At 34.5% G+C, this 14,195-nt stretch overlaps 1 protein-coding gene across 2 annotated transcripts in view; it reads right to left on the bottom strand.

The window, feature by feature from the left end:
* ADAM10 (ADAM metallopeptidase domain 10) overlaps window positions 1-14,195 on the bottom strand; it is a 126,690-nt gene that overhangs the window by 21,583 nt on the left and 90,912 nt on the right. For both annotated transcript variants that reach the window (XM_054565359.1, XM_054565358.1), the window contains 3 exons: window positions 12,812-12,995; window positions 7,944-8,107; window positions 1,146-1,329 (listed from right to left, as the gene is read on the bottom strand). In XM_054565359.1, the coding sequence (XP_054421334.1) occupies window positions 1,146-1,329; window positions 7,944-8,107; window positions 12,812-12,995 (532 nt within the window). The remainder of the gene's footprint in view (window positions 1-1,145; window positions 1,330-7,943; window positions 8,108-12,811; window positions 12,996-14,195) is intronic.

Below are 14,195 nucleotides of genomic sequence, written 5' to 3'. Positions count from 1 at the left end.
AAGCAGAAAACAGATGAGAGGTTACCAGAGGCTGAGGAGAGGAAGAACAGGGGTTATTATTAAATGGTTACAGAATTTCTACTTGGAGCGATAAAAAGTTTGGAAAAGGACAGTGGTGATGGTGGTACAACATTGTGAATATAATCAATGCCACTGAATTGTACACTTAAAATTAGTTTAAATACCTAATTCATGTTATTTACATTTTACAACAATATGGGAAAAGAAGAATTTCATAGCAGCTTAATTCGTATTAGCCTAAACCTGAAAAACCCAGGTATTAATCAGTAGGAGAGTGGATGAGCAAAATGTGATGCTATGCAATACTACTCAGCAATAACATGAAACAAAATACTAACGATAAACCTCAAAATATTATGCTGAGTAAAAACAGTCTTCCACAAAAGGGTACAAACTATATGATTCCATTTATAAGAAGTGAAACAAGGAAAATTTATCTATGGCAAAATAAATCAGAAGAGTGGTTACTTGTTTCTCTCTTTTTAAAGATTTCATTTATTTTCAGAGAGACGAGAATGGAGGGAGAAAGAAAAGGAAAGAAACATCGATCAGCTGCCTCTTGCACGCACCCCAAGCAGAGACCAAACCCCGCAATTGTGCCTGGCACATGCCCTGACCAGGAATCAAACCGTCAACCTTTTGCTTTGCAAGACGATGCCCAACCAACTGAGCCACACTGGTCAGGACAGAATAAGGGCTACTTCTATGTGTGTTTTGGGAGTGAAGATTGATTGGGAAGGGAAATTAAAGAACTTTCTGGGTGATAGAAATGTTCTGTATCTTGATAGGTTACACAGGTAAATGCATTTGTCAAAGCTCATCAAATTGTGGAGTTAGGATTTGTGCATTTCACTTTTGTAAAAAATAAAAGATTTGTAAACAATAATTAACTCTAAAGATATGTATGCTGAATTGCTTAGGGGTGAAGTATACTGGTTCAATCCACTTTAAATTGCAACAAAAAAATACAGATTAAAGGGTGGAGAGATTGACACATTTGTGATAAAGCAAATACAGCAAAGTGTTAACAGTCAAAACATAGGCAGTGGATACACAGATGTTCACTATGTAATTCTTTCAAGTTTGAAAATATTCATAATAAAATATTGGAAAAATATACCTACCAACAAAACAGTTGTTTCTCTTCTTCTCAAGAACTTGGCTTATATTTCTAATGCTACAGAGTGAGAATTTATTGTTGTTAAGTTTGTCCCCAGATGTTGCTCTTGCATACATGATGTAATTGCCATTTTCTTTTTGTCCTAAATTCTTAGATTCTCCTGGAGTGCACTCTGTTCCAGAATCATGCTGTCAAACAGAATATAGACTTACATAAACAGGGAAGTCAAATAAGGTTTTCGGGTCATTTGATTAAATGCAATTTTCTCATCAGAAGAACAATAGAAGCTTGGTGGACTCTCCTTTAGAAAAGATCTTAAAATTTTTTTAGGTGGTGTGGTGGAAAACAACCTGCTCTTTTAAGGCTGCTGTCTTAGCAGGGAAGGAAAAAAGATCAGTGAAGTTCTAACCACAACAACTTAGAGTTTTGAAAGTAAGGAGTAGAATGGAAGACAAACTCTCATAAAACTGTATTAAAAATAACAGCAATATAAACTACGTAAAACTACTAAATATTCTTTAAAATACATTTTAAATTACATGTTATTACCACTTCAGAGAAGGCAGAGGTAGGGAAAGATGGGAAACAAAAGAGAATAGTATGGGGCTAAGTACATACAGGATAGACATCTATGAGAGTGGGGGATTTACTATTACGTAAGAAAGATAAGTAAATGCTGTGTAGGGATAGAAATACAGTGCTCTATTTTTAAATGAAAATTAAGAAAAGCCAAGAGGTAAAACCAAAACACTGCTTTGTGGAATAAAACAGAAAACATACATATGTACAGAAATAGTTTATGGTCTTGGTAACTATTATTGAATTATCAGATATACATAGAAAAGAATAAACCCACAGCTCCATGAATTTTCTCAAAGTAATACACTTACAAAGCCAGCACTGAGATCAGGGAAGAGAATACTACCAGATCACAGCAGGTCTCCCCAGCCCCTGGGGGTATACATTTAAAATCAAAACCAACAAACCTCACAATGCTCCACAATCAACAGTTCAGAACTTGTCAGTAAAGGTGAAAGACAATGTGTCCTAGAGTAACAGTTTCATTTCATTAAATTGTTTTGAATACCTGACTACCCTACCCTCCAGAAAGAAAAGGAATGCCTACAGATATTCGGTTTCTTCCCAAAGTCCATCTAAGCCACCTCCATTTTCTACTCCCTAACCTGAAGCAACTATTAAAACAATTACTGTCACCTTTATTCTTCCTGATACCTCCTGCCTTTCTCCTGAACCCAGGTTCAGCATTTAACAACTCTTTACTATTTACCAATATTATCTTGCTTTATGTTTCCATTCCGATACAAGGGATAGCACAGGAAGAACTCTGAAACTGTGCTGCTGTTGCTGGCCAGCAGCTAGCATCCTGGTTGCCAGGCAAAGTAGCAGCTAGGACTGAGTGGCCAGAGGGGAAATAAAGGCAGGGTCCTCACCATTGCAATCTAACAAAGAACTGAATACGGGAGGCTAAAAGCAAAGGAAATTATGTCTCACCTGTTGACTCAACAGTCCTGAGCCTGGTTCGATTAAGACTGCGAGGCATTCCAAGTAACAAGCAAAACTATGGCAGCATAGGAAAGGGGGACCTCTTGAAAGTCTGTGTGTAACGCTTCTACTAGCTGGGAAAAGGAAAACCTTGAGACTGTCCTCATCACAAGGCTTGGAACGGGGAAGAGAAAGGAGACTAGAGAGCCCAAAGAAAAGGCCCATAAAACAACTCTGGTTAACTGCCTGTCTCCCGTCACCTTTGCAAAATGAGTAAATGAGTCTAGAGCAAGATAAGGATTTGGGCTAACATACCTATGTTTGCATAATACTGTCTGCCCCGCTCCCTGATTGGAGGGGATATGGGAGGGAAGTTAGCACCACCTTTACTTGTCAATCAATATGTAACTCCCTCATCCCCATCCCACCAACTATGTAAGTCCTCAAAACAAAGGACTCACTCTCTTGGCTCTCTTGCCACACAAGGGCCACCTGGCTTCCGATCACCTTTTCTTTTGCTCTCCCATTAGAACATAGCACGAATAAACTTTGCTTGCACACTCATAGGCTTGCTGATCTGCAATTCTTCATTGTGTCGGCAAGAACCACCAGGTTTCTCCTGTTAACAATTCCATAGAATTCGATTTCATTTCTAATAATGTATGGCAACTGGAATTATTCTCAGCATTTGAATTTTAGAAAGAGAAAGGAAAATAAATCCCAATACTGTGTAACTCTTAGTGTCATCACAGAATATCTTACCATTTTTTCAATTCAATAACTATGAGTGTGTGTTCAATATTATACAAGGAAGAACTAAAATATAATATGAAACTATAAAGTTGAGTTAAGCACTGTCCCTAGCCCTCAAAGGACTTGCATTCCATTTTAAAGGGCTAGTATCCTTGCCTAGTCTGACTCCCTGCCCCATAAATCTATTACAGATATCACCAATCAATTATTTTACTAGCCCAGAGGAGATTATAATGGATCATCATTAATAGCTATGAAAGGAGAAACAAATTAAAGTATGCCAGCTATTTGTCATTCTCAGAAAAAGAAATAAACGAGCACACAAATAACCAAAACATAAAACAGAACATAAAGACCATCTTGACTATATCCCCCAAAAGTGTCATGAGAATTCAAATAAAAACAGTTTCACAAAGAAACTATAATCTTAGTTTGACAAAACAGAAAAGCTTTTTCCTGAGTATAAAAATAGTATATATTACTTTAGAAATTTTAGAGAATGAAAAATTGGTAAGTAAAATTCAATCATAATCCACCAACCACAATGACTACTATTAACAATCTGTCTATTTCCTACCTGACTTGTATATATTTTAATACAAAACTTGGGTTATACTCCGTGTGCAGCTGTATTAATGGGTTCTTTCAGTTTGACAGTATAAGGCAAGCATTTAAAAACTTTATTGTTTATTTATTTATTTTAATCCTCACCTGAGGATAGGTTTTGATTTTTAGAGAAAGTCGGGGCAGAGAGACAGGGAGAGAAAGAGCCATGTGGGATTCATCAATTGGCTGCCTCCCCCGCCCCCACACACACATCAGCTGGGGATCAAAATGCAACCTAGGTATGTGCCCTGTCCAGGAATCAAACCTATAACCCTTTCGTGCACAGGATGATGCTCTCACCAACTGACCCACCCAGCCAGGGCCAAAAACTTTATTTTTAAATGATGGCAGAGTGTTCCATGACATTTTCCTAGTGTGGGGGCATTTAGGCTATTTAAAATTGTTTGCTATTATAAACAAAATGGCAATGGATACCTTTTCATTTCTATTGTTGAAATGTACACAAATCTTTGACAGATTCTGCATTTATTTCTTATAGTTGGATTCCCAGAGGTAGAGTCAGCCAATAAAAAGGTCAAACATTTTAAGGGTCTTGATACACACTGCCAAACTGCCTGACAAAAGGGCCATATTAATTTACTTTATATAACAGCATGGATCAAGATTTCAGAAGGCACAGTTGGGAAGGAATTTTTAAAGAACTGTCATTGCTTAATGTGACAAAAGAGGAGAGATAACATTGGAAATAAAGTTGGACCCAAATTATGGAAGACCCTAAATGTTAAGATAAGAAAATTGTATCAGTAAGTACTAGAAATAACCTGTAAAGAGAAGTGACATGGTCAGAATGATCAGAACTATACTTAAACAAAGATTAGTCTGGTAAGAGTGGGCATAGATTAGAATTTTTATACTGAGAGACAGAATTTTACTCATTTATGATTACAACTTCCCACAACAACGCTTATAAGGTGGTTAACAATAGGTGTGCGATAAATATTTGAGACAGGATAAATAAAAGGGATAGTGTGAACCACTCAGAGAGAAAGTGACATTGACATAGTATATAGATTTATAACAGGAGAGATAAAGGCAGAGTTCAAATACAGATGGCAAGGAAGACAGGTGCAGGAGTTTACGGTTCTGGCTGATCTTACTATTAAATTACTTAATAAATATTTACTAAGTACCTATTATGTATATGAATGATAGCACGAACAACATGCACAAGGGAAGGGGGTGTGTTTAAGCATCATAGAACCATTAAAATAGTGTGGTGGTACTGAGATAGGGTTATGTGGCGAAAGGGCTGTAACTGATACAGGCTGCAAGGGCTATCATAGAGATAATAAAACCAACTGCCACAGGATTTATGGCTTTGAGCCAACAGGATTTATGGCTTGGATCCAACAGAAGGCCAGCTCATCCAAAAAGGTGACTAACTTCACCTTGCAATAACCCTTAGCCTCATTAATGCTCATTGTAATATATTGGCATACTAAGTGACGCCCCCCCAACTGATTGAAATGGAAAGTCCATATAAGGACAGAAAATGGCAGATGGTGCTCTTCCAAGAAGTCTCAATCCCTTTTCTCAGAAAAATCCTGAATATTCCTCCCCCTTATTAAATGCCCTATCCCTTGATTAAATGAGCCATAATAAAAAAAAAAACAGTAAATCCCACAAGGGTGGGGCTGCTATATCTACGGAGTACCCACTCTCTGTCTCACTGTTTCTCTAATAAACTCTTACTTTAAACTACGCTAATACACATTTGAGTTGTTTCCCACTGGAAGCCTCAAGAACCCCACAGCGGGCCATGGACTTTAAGGTCCCTGGACCCCTGGAAAGCCCCGATCAGTATGACAGGAAAACATGGCAAGACAGACAAAAAATGTGAACCAATTTATGCATTAAACAGTAAGGAGTGTAATAGTAATGTACTAAAAACACCTCCCCAGCAACTGGGTAGGGGATGGATTAGATAAGAAGTGAAAAGAGAATAGACTAGATTCCCTACTCCAAGTGTGGTCCACAGACCAGCAGCGACAGGGAGTTTCTCAGAAACTCGTGCCCCACCAAAAACTCACTGAAACTAAATCTGTATTTTAACATCTTCAGTAATTTACTTGCACATTAAGCTTTGAGAGGACCTAGACTAAAAGATAGAAAAATAGTTATTAGAAGGGTGCTACAATTTCCCTTGGTGAGGGTTGGAAACAAAGGAAAAAGGAGAGATGAGAGGACATTTAACTGTCCTAGAAAATGCAAATTAACCATGCACAACAGTTCTCTGCTCATCTCTAAAATTTCAATTACTCTTTTAAGAACAGGACACAAAAGCAGTCAAGAGGTAGCAAGATTAAATACATTTTAAATACTTTCTCCAGAAGTATTGATAATCATCTATCAATTTCTGCTTGGGACTTAGAAGTGGAAAGACTTGCAACTTAGTGAGACAGCATTTAATAGTTTACAAACTGGGAAAAGTTAGAGAAGCACATTTGAGGACTTTAAACTATACTATATATTTTTCTAAACTCATAAAAATTCCCATTTTTACCAGTAATAATGTACAAGTAAAATAAATTTACATATAGTTTTCAAATGAAATTTTCCCAAACTTGTTATTTTAACAAGCCCTACCAAAATCACAAAAAATGTCTTTCAGTATTTCTGTGTGTAGTAATCTTTAGGTCACTTGAAAATCAATATAATGGACTAGGTATTAAATGATAACCAAAGAACTGTTAATTTTGTCAGGTATCATACTCACACTGTGGTTATGTTAGAAAATGTCTTTATTTTTTAGAAATGTAAACTAAAATATGTAACAATGAACAAATTTGCTTCTAATACCTTACACAGGAAAAGGAATACAGAAAGGAATGTAACAAAACCTTGGTAACCACTGAATCTGAATCAAAGGTTGAATCTGAACGCAGGCTAAAAACTGTCTTAATATGGCCTAAGCTAAAAAAATGGTTTTTCCATGCATATAGGATTGTAAAAACAACTAAGAAAAATATACAACAGGAATGTTACTCCCAAAGCCTAAAATATTTACTAGCTGGCCCTACACAGAAAAGGTTTGCTGACTACCCCTGTTTTGGATGATGAGCATATGATATAGCTTGCTGTACTATTTTTCTCTACCTGTATGTATGTTAAAAATGTTTTATACTAAAAGATTTAAAATATCAGTCTCATTCCACAGTAGAGAAAGACAAACTACCATATTTTGCTATGCATAATGCGCGCCTATGTGTAATGCACACCCACGTTTTTGGCCCAAACTTTCAGGAAAAAAATCTTGCATTTTAATTTTTTAATTCAATTATTGATTGACTGATTGAAACAAAACCAATCATCATATTCCAGGGTATTATTTTGCATACAGATACAGTTACTGTTTTCTAGAGTTACACTTTCAACACATAAGCATAAATAAAAGAACTAAAAACATTTATATAAATATGGAATTAGTACTATCTATGTATAATGCACATCCTTAATTTCCCCTCAAAAACTGGGGCAAAAAAGTATGCATTATACACAGCAAAATATGGTAGTAAGCCCCAGCAATGCTTTAACAGAATTCAAGCAAAACAACTACTTCGCAATTTGCTAACATTCAAAATGGACTTTAAATAATAAAAAGTGATTCTCATTCAATGAATATTTCAATAAATCACGTACCAGGCAGTTCTAGGGCCAAGAGACACAGAAGTGAATGAAACAGACAAAATCCCTTGCCTGCATAGAATTCTGGCATGTTTAATTGACTTTTCTTATTTTAATCACAAATATTCTATTTTACTCCCTTTCAATATGGTCAAGCATATGACTATGTTCTGACATATAAAAACTAAACATTCATACATATTTGTTTTCATTGTAAACAAAAAATCACTGACATAAAAGGTAGGTTAATAACTTTCATTATTTTATTTAAAACCTAGAATTTGGCAGTACTTACTGGAGATCCAAAGTTATGTCCAACTTCATGAGCAAAAGTAATGTGAGAGACTTTGGGGGGCACATGAGATCCATAGTTCTGTACAGTAATAATTCCAGTGTTTAAGGACTTCTTCTTACCATCTGAATAGAGCTTACTTTTTTCACATATTCCTCCAGAGCTTCCTAATTCAGGACAAAAGATGGCTAAATTAGTATCTATTTTCCCCAAAAATAACTTTCTATTATGTGTTATTTTAAGACATTTCCTATTTTGAGTCCAAAATACAATTGGTACCCACATATGTCAAACACTCTAAAGTTTCTTTGGTCCAAGATTAGGAAATCATTTCAAACAAAAGTTTTAATGAAGAAATTCCCAGGATGGAGTACAAAGCCCTTATAAAATGTTCCTCTTCGTAATTAAAATGTCCCCCAATTGTTGCTTCCATTAATACAGTAAAACAAATATTTAAGTTTCTGCTAAATTTGAATATACCAGTATTTACACTGAGTCAAAATTCATAATTTTCATCTTTTAAACAGAAAACTTTAAATAAATAAAAGTTGAGTAAAATATTCTAAAGTATATTGAGAAAGCCACTTCTACGAATAAAAGCAGTGATGCAGAGGAGTATGTATGTGATTAATTATCCTGAGAGACAACATACAATGTTTGTTTTTTTTTTTAAGAAAAGAATTCTTTTCTTTAAAAAAGGTGCTGGGGGTGTGGTGTTGAGAAATACGGAGAAGTTGGTAGAAGATACAAACTTTCAGTTATAAGATATTTTCACAATGTATACGAATAGCAAATCATCATGATGTACACTTCATGTACATCATTCAAATATCTTTCAATTTTGTTTGTCAATTATACCTCAACAAAGCTGAAAAAAAGAATTACGTTAAATGGGTAAAAATACAAAGGGCGAAGGGAAGAAAGGAGACCATGTGCAGGAAGGGAGAGCAAATGTGGCAAAATGTTAACTGACTACCAAATATTCACTGCACTACTCTTGCAACTTTTTGGCATGTTTGAAAATTTTTTCAAAATAAATTCAAAAAATTGAATTACGATTTTCTAAATGTGCCTTGAATTTTAAAAGAAAACATGCATTTTCACTTACACATATTAAATCATTTTACAGTTCTTTTATAGTTCCTGAACCTTTAGAGCTTAATACCAAAATGAAAGTGCTTCCATATCTAAAGACAGTTAACATAAGAAATTAGAAAAAGAACAACATGAAAATCAGAAACTGGCTGACTCTATGTCTTCATTTACATTGTAATGAAAAAACAATAGTTTTCTTAATAACTCTATTAAAGACTTTTAGTGAGTTCTTTAGTTTACATTCACATTTAAGACGTTTCTCTATTTGATTTTGTTAAAATATAATCAAATGGAGTGGCATATTCTGATAACTGACCAAATTATTTCAAATTAGCTTTCTATATGTATGCAAAGTTACAACCAAGTTATTATATCATTTTTTAAAACTTATAATCCCTGATAAAGCATATAGTAAAAAACAATTAAAAACAGACCTGCAAGAATGGCATAATACTATAATTGCTGCCTTGTTCCTTTTAAAAATTACAATATAGTCCTGGCTGGTGTGGCTTGGTTGACTGAGCACCAGCCTACGAACCGAAAGGTCACTGGTCTGATTCCCTGTCAGGGCACATGCCTGGGTTGCAGGCCAGGTCCTCGCTTGGCGGCATGTGAGAGGCAACTGATTGATGTTTTTCTCCCATTCTTTCTCCCTCCCTTATCCTCTCTGAAAATAAGTAACTAAATGTAAAAAAAATATAAAATAAAATCACAAAGTATATGGCAACAAGACATAAATTGGAATTACCATTAAGATACAATTTCAGAAGCTGAAATGATGTGCTTCACAGAAAAGTAAACTGAAAAACTGAGTCATACTCAGATTTTAACCAGCAAAGGATTAAGAATCTTTATGATTCAAAACTTACTACCTTTTCTACACAGAGCACTGAATAAAAAGGAAACAGCCAATGATTTATGAATAATTAATATATTTTCTTAAGGTACCTCTTACTTTTTAGAAATGAGTCCTAAGGTCTATATCACTATTTCTACAAAGTAGAAAAGACAGGAATAAGCACTCTGTTTATGATAATAATAGTCTACATATTATAGTTTTGAACAAATAGTTAATTAGTATGCTGCCTTGGCAAAGATTTGTCATATGGAAATTCGTTCAATGTACTGTCAAACTTGATTTAAGCACAGAAGACTCCACACTGCAAATTTATTAAAAGAAATAGTAAGTAGCATATATTAAAAACTCTGATAATATACTTTTCTGTATTTTTAAGACCTATCTAGTGTCAGAGTACACACATAAATTTGAGTGTACTTTTCTGAAATAAAGCCTTTGTAATTCATATCTTATTAACATCATAACTGCTTTTGATCTTAATGACTATTATTTATAGGAAAGGTTAATATTTATTACAGGCTAACAGCGTATGTTGGAATAACTCAATTATACAGGAAGAAATAAAATACTATATCTAATTTTGTAAGTTATGGTTTATTTTTTAAAAATACTTATCTATTTTTGATATGCCAGAAACTCAAAAGTGGTAAGATATTGTATATATATAACACTAAACATAAATGAAATAAAATTGCTTTATATCATAAATTTAAGATTTTACTACACTACATATGTTATCATTGAAAAACACAATTGTAAATCACAATGAGAAGAGTAAAATGCTTTAAAAACTCAAGTCAATAGCAATTACTGATGGGTGAATGACTCAACAACCAATAAAAAAATACAATCACATTTATATTTTCATATATACATATATTTTCATATATAAATCACATTTATATTCTCTCCTCGAGACTAAAGTGACATGACAACTAAATGTAATGTGGTATCCTAGATGAATTCTGGAACAGATAAAAGAACTTAGATAAAACCTAAAGAAATCTGATAAAACTATGTACTGACTTTAGTTAACAACATTGGTTCATTAATTGTAACAAATGTACCATACTAATATAAGCTATTAATAATATAGGAAACTGGAGTGGAAGGGGATACGAAAACTCTCTATGCTATCTGTCCACTGTCCAATAAGTCTAAAATATTCTAAAAATACAGCCTATTAGAAAAAGTGGCTGTATCTATAAACAATATGATACCTGAAGATTTAGGAAAATTTGACAAAGCTCCTTCAGGAGCATTACATTCTTAATGAACAACAGTCTGGAGCTGAAAATGCAAAATGGCAGGTAAGTGTTTAGTTTGAGGTCGTCCAATTACTTGCCCAGAAGACATTTTGTGAGCAAGCTTCTTATTTATAAACAAAAATATTAATATGGAATTCTCAAACTTAAGTGTGCATCAGAATCACCTGGAGGGTTTCTTCAACCAAAGAACACTGGGGTCCACACCCAGAGTTTCTGATTTAGTAGACCTGGGTGAGACCCATGAATTTACATTTCTAACATGTTCTCAGGTGATGCTAATGCTGCTAGTCCACGGAGATACTCTGAAAACCAATAAACTAACAACAGTAATATACAAATAAAAATTAAATGAATCCCTCAGTTTTTGCACTATTTACTAATGAATAAGGAGAAGTAATCATAAAATTTGTGATAAAAATCATCCAACTATGCAAAAAGAAAAGGAATTTCAGAATATAAAAGTTATAAAACATGTGATACATAGGATAGAGTGAGCTGTACAATCTGTTGACAATACAACTAACACAAAACCAGTACCGATTATCATAAAGGAAAAATATCAAAAAATATTACACTATGGTAGATGTAGCCCATGACATAAACTTGTACCTTAGTAACATCATAAAATTGATATTTTAAAATGTGGAATAAAAGCAAAAGACACTTTGGAAATTGTAAAAAGGATATTCACTGCTGGCTTAAAAATTAAAGCAAGAAATGTAAAAGCAAAAATGCAGTACAAAAGCTGTTAAAATATGCATAACAAATCAATGAATAAAATGGTAAAAATAGGAATAGAAAAGCCTGTTTTACCCTGGAAAAAGCATAAGTTGATTCTTTTAAAAAAATGAAAATGGTGCATCAGAGAATCACTGTACATATAGCTCAGTAAATGAGACTAGTGATCAAACTACGTATGGTAAAATTCATATACAGAGTCTGTGATTCTTTGTACTCATCTTTCAATTAATAAATCTGTATTTCCCTTAACTAGGCTACTGAATGTATTAAGCTGTAGATCACAGGCACTCACTGTAATGGGAAGGGGATTAGACTATCCCAGCTTTCTCTGTGACAGTAGCTTTCACGGCTGAGTCAGAGACCCCAGCAGAGTGCTGGCCCAGAGAGTGAGGCCAGTGGGGTTGTTGTGCTGGAGCCTCCTGCCTGCATCTTCACGTTTGTTAAAATAATAACTAGAAAAAAATAATAATAATGAAGGCATTCTTTTCTTTCTGTTTCCCCTGACCAGGATTACTCTCCTTTCCAACTCACTCTAAAACAGAAGCAACAACATAGTTTTCCCCTCTTGACTCTAAAACGTTCTTTTAAATATTTTTTGAAATAATAACATTAACTTATGTGAAAAAAATTAGTATTTTGCTTTAGATTTCAGAGACGAGTACAACTTATTCCCATACACTTACTTATTTCAGCTACTGACTACCAAGTGTCAAGATATGTTCCTACTGGTACTGTTTTCAAAATAAAAAGCTGCTTCCTCTATTTTTCTATTTATATCATGCTAATGAATCTTGCCTCACTCAAGTTGTGTAAATGCATTGCTTTCACCTATACTTTGGAAAACTCAGTCTACCCTGAAAATTGCGATTTGTTTCAAGTACTAAGTCGAGATATAGTTAAACTACTACCTGAAGGTGCTCCAACCCAGGCCAGGCCAAGAACACCATCATCAAAATCTCGGTCTGTGAAGACGTAGGCCAAACAGTAGTCATCATGATTCTGTTCAGAATTCAATTCCAGAAACTTCTCCACACCAATATTTGGAAAACGGAAGGGATTTGTGGGGTCCTTCTCATCAGCAGTTGTATTGATCTAAAATCCAAAACAATGATTTAAATAAGCAATTAATGTTAGAGCCTTAGCATAAGTCTGTGTTCACCTCCTGAATCTGCCCAACCAATGTGCTTGGGACACTTGGGAAATCAGGCCTCAATTAAGGCTTTTTATGATTGTTCCCACTGCCCTCCAATCCCTGAGCTGAATAAAGAAGAAAAAAAGAAATAAAGAAGGCAAGATAAAACATGTTACATTTTGACCAAGTATTCACCAGATTTCTGAACAATGGACACTTGGAATAGAACAAGTTCTTTCAAAACTTCTAATAAAGTTCACTTTCTCAAATTTAATCATCTGAGCAGCTCTCCTGTAGTGCTCATTTCCTATATATGGTGACAATTATAAAATCATAAAACCCTTTAATTAATTATTAGAATATAAAACAAATATTGAACCCAAGACTGTCAATTCAGCAGACAAATATGTTCTTGGTTCCCCCTGAAAGTTCAATTTTTTGCCCTGGAAGCAGCAAAAAATTTTTAAAAATTCTGCCTATTTGTTTCTCTTATTATTTATTTCAGGCTTAGTTCCTTACAATGTTTCCTTTGACACTTAGTTACTGTAATCCTGGTGCAGGTTCCTCCTTCGCAATCTTTAGAATAATGGAGCTCTGATACCAAACTTCTGTTAAACAAAAGTTTTCATTTACCAATCCCTGCTTCCTTTCAGAAACGCCAATGCGTCCTTCGAAGCCCTAGAACAATCTGGCTTTCCTCAAGCAAGTCAGAGAATTAAATACAATATTGTTACTAGAAAGTAGAAAGAGGTATGTATGAAAGTAAACATTTTTTTAGAAGGCAAACCTCAGTCTATTAAAAATGTCAGTAGTAAGGGGAGGATATAACAGTTGATAAAATAAGAACTACTAGTCTTTTTAGGATCGACACCATTCAGTAGAACAGAGGGGCTTAGAAGCAGAGTGGCAGCAATACCAAAGAGAGCAATTGCCTAAGGATAAGATTTCAAAACATCTGGTTTACCCATTAACAAGACAAAGAAAGAAGAAAGGAAGACAGGGGAGGAGAGGGAAGCAGGGAGGGAAGGAAGGAAGGAAGGAAGGAAGGAATCAGTTATGGTCATCTAACACACACATGCAAATCCCAAAATAAGCATTCAATATATATTATAAATAGCCCATGTTTAGAGAAATAGTTTTTCCCCACTAAATATAGATTA

Source organism: Pteronotus mesoamericanus, unplaced genomic scaffold (genome assembly GCF_021234165.1).
Source record: "Pteronotus mesoamericanus isolate MK-2021 breed Mesoamerican mustached bat unplaced genomic scaffold, CSHL_Meso_final contig_164, whole genome shotgun sequence".
NCBI classification, from domain to species: domain Eukaryota; kingdom Metazoa; phylum Chordata; class Mammalia; order Chiroptera; family Mormoopidae; genus Pteronotus; species Pteronotus mesoamericanus.
The sequence above is the reverse complement of the archived record's forward strand: the minus strand, read 5'-3'. Positions and strand labels throughout refer to the sequence as shown.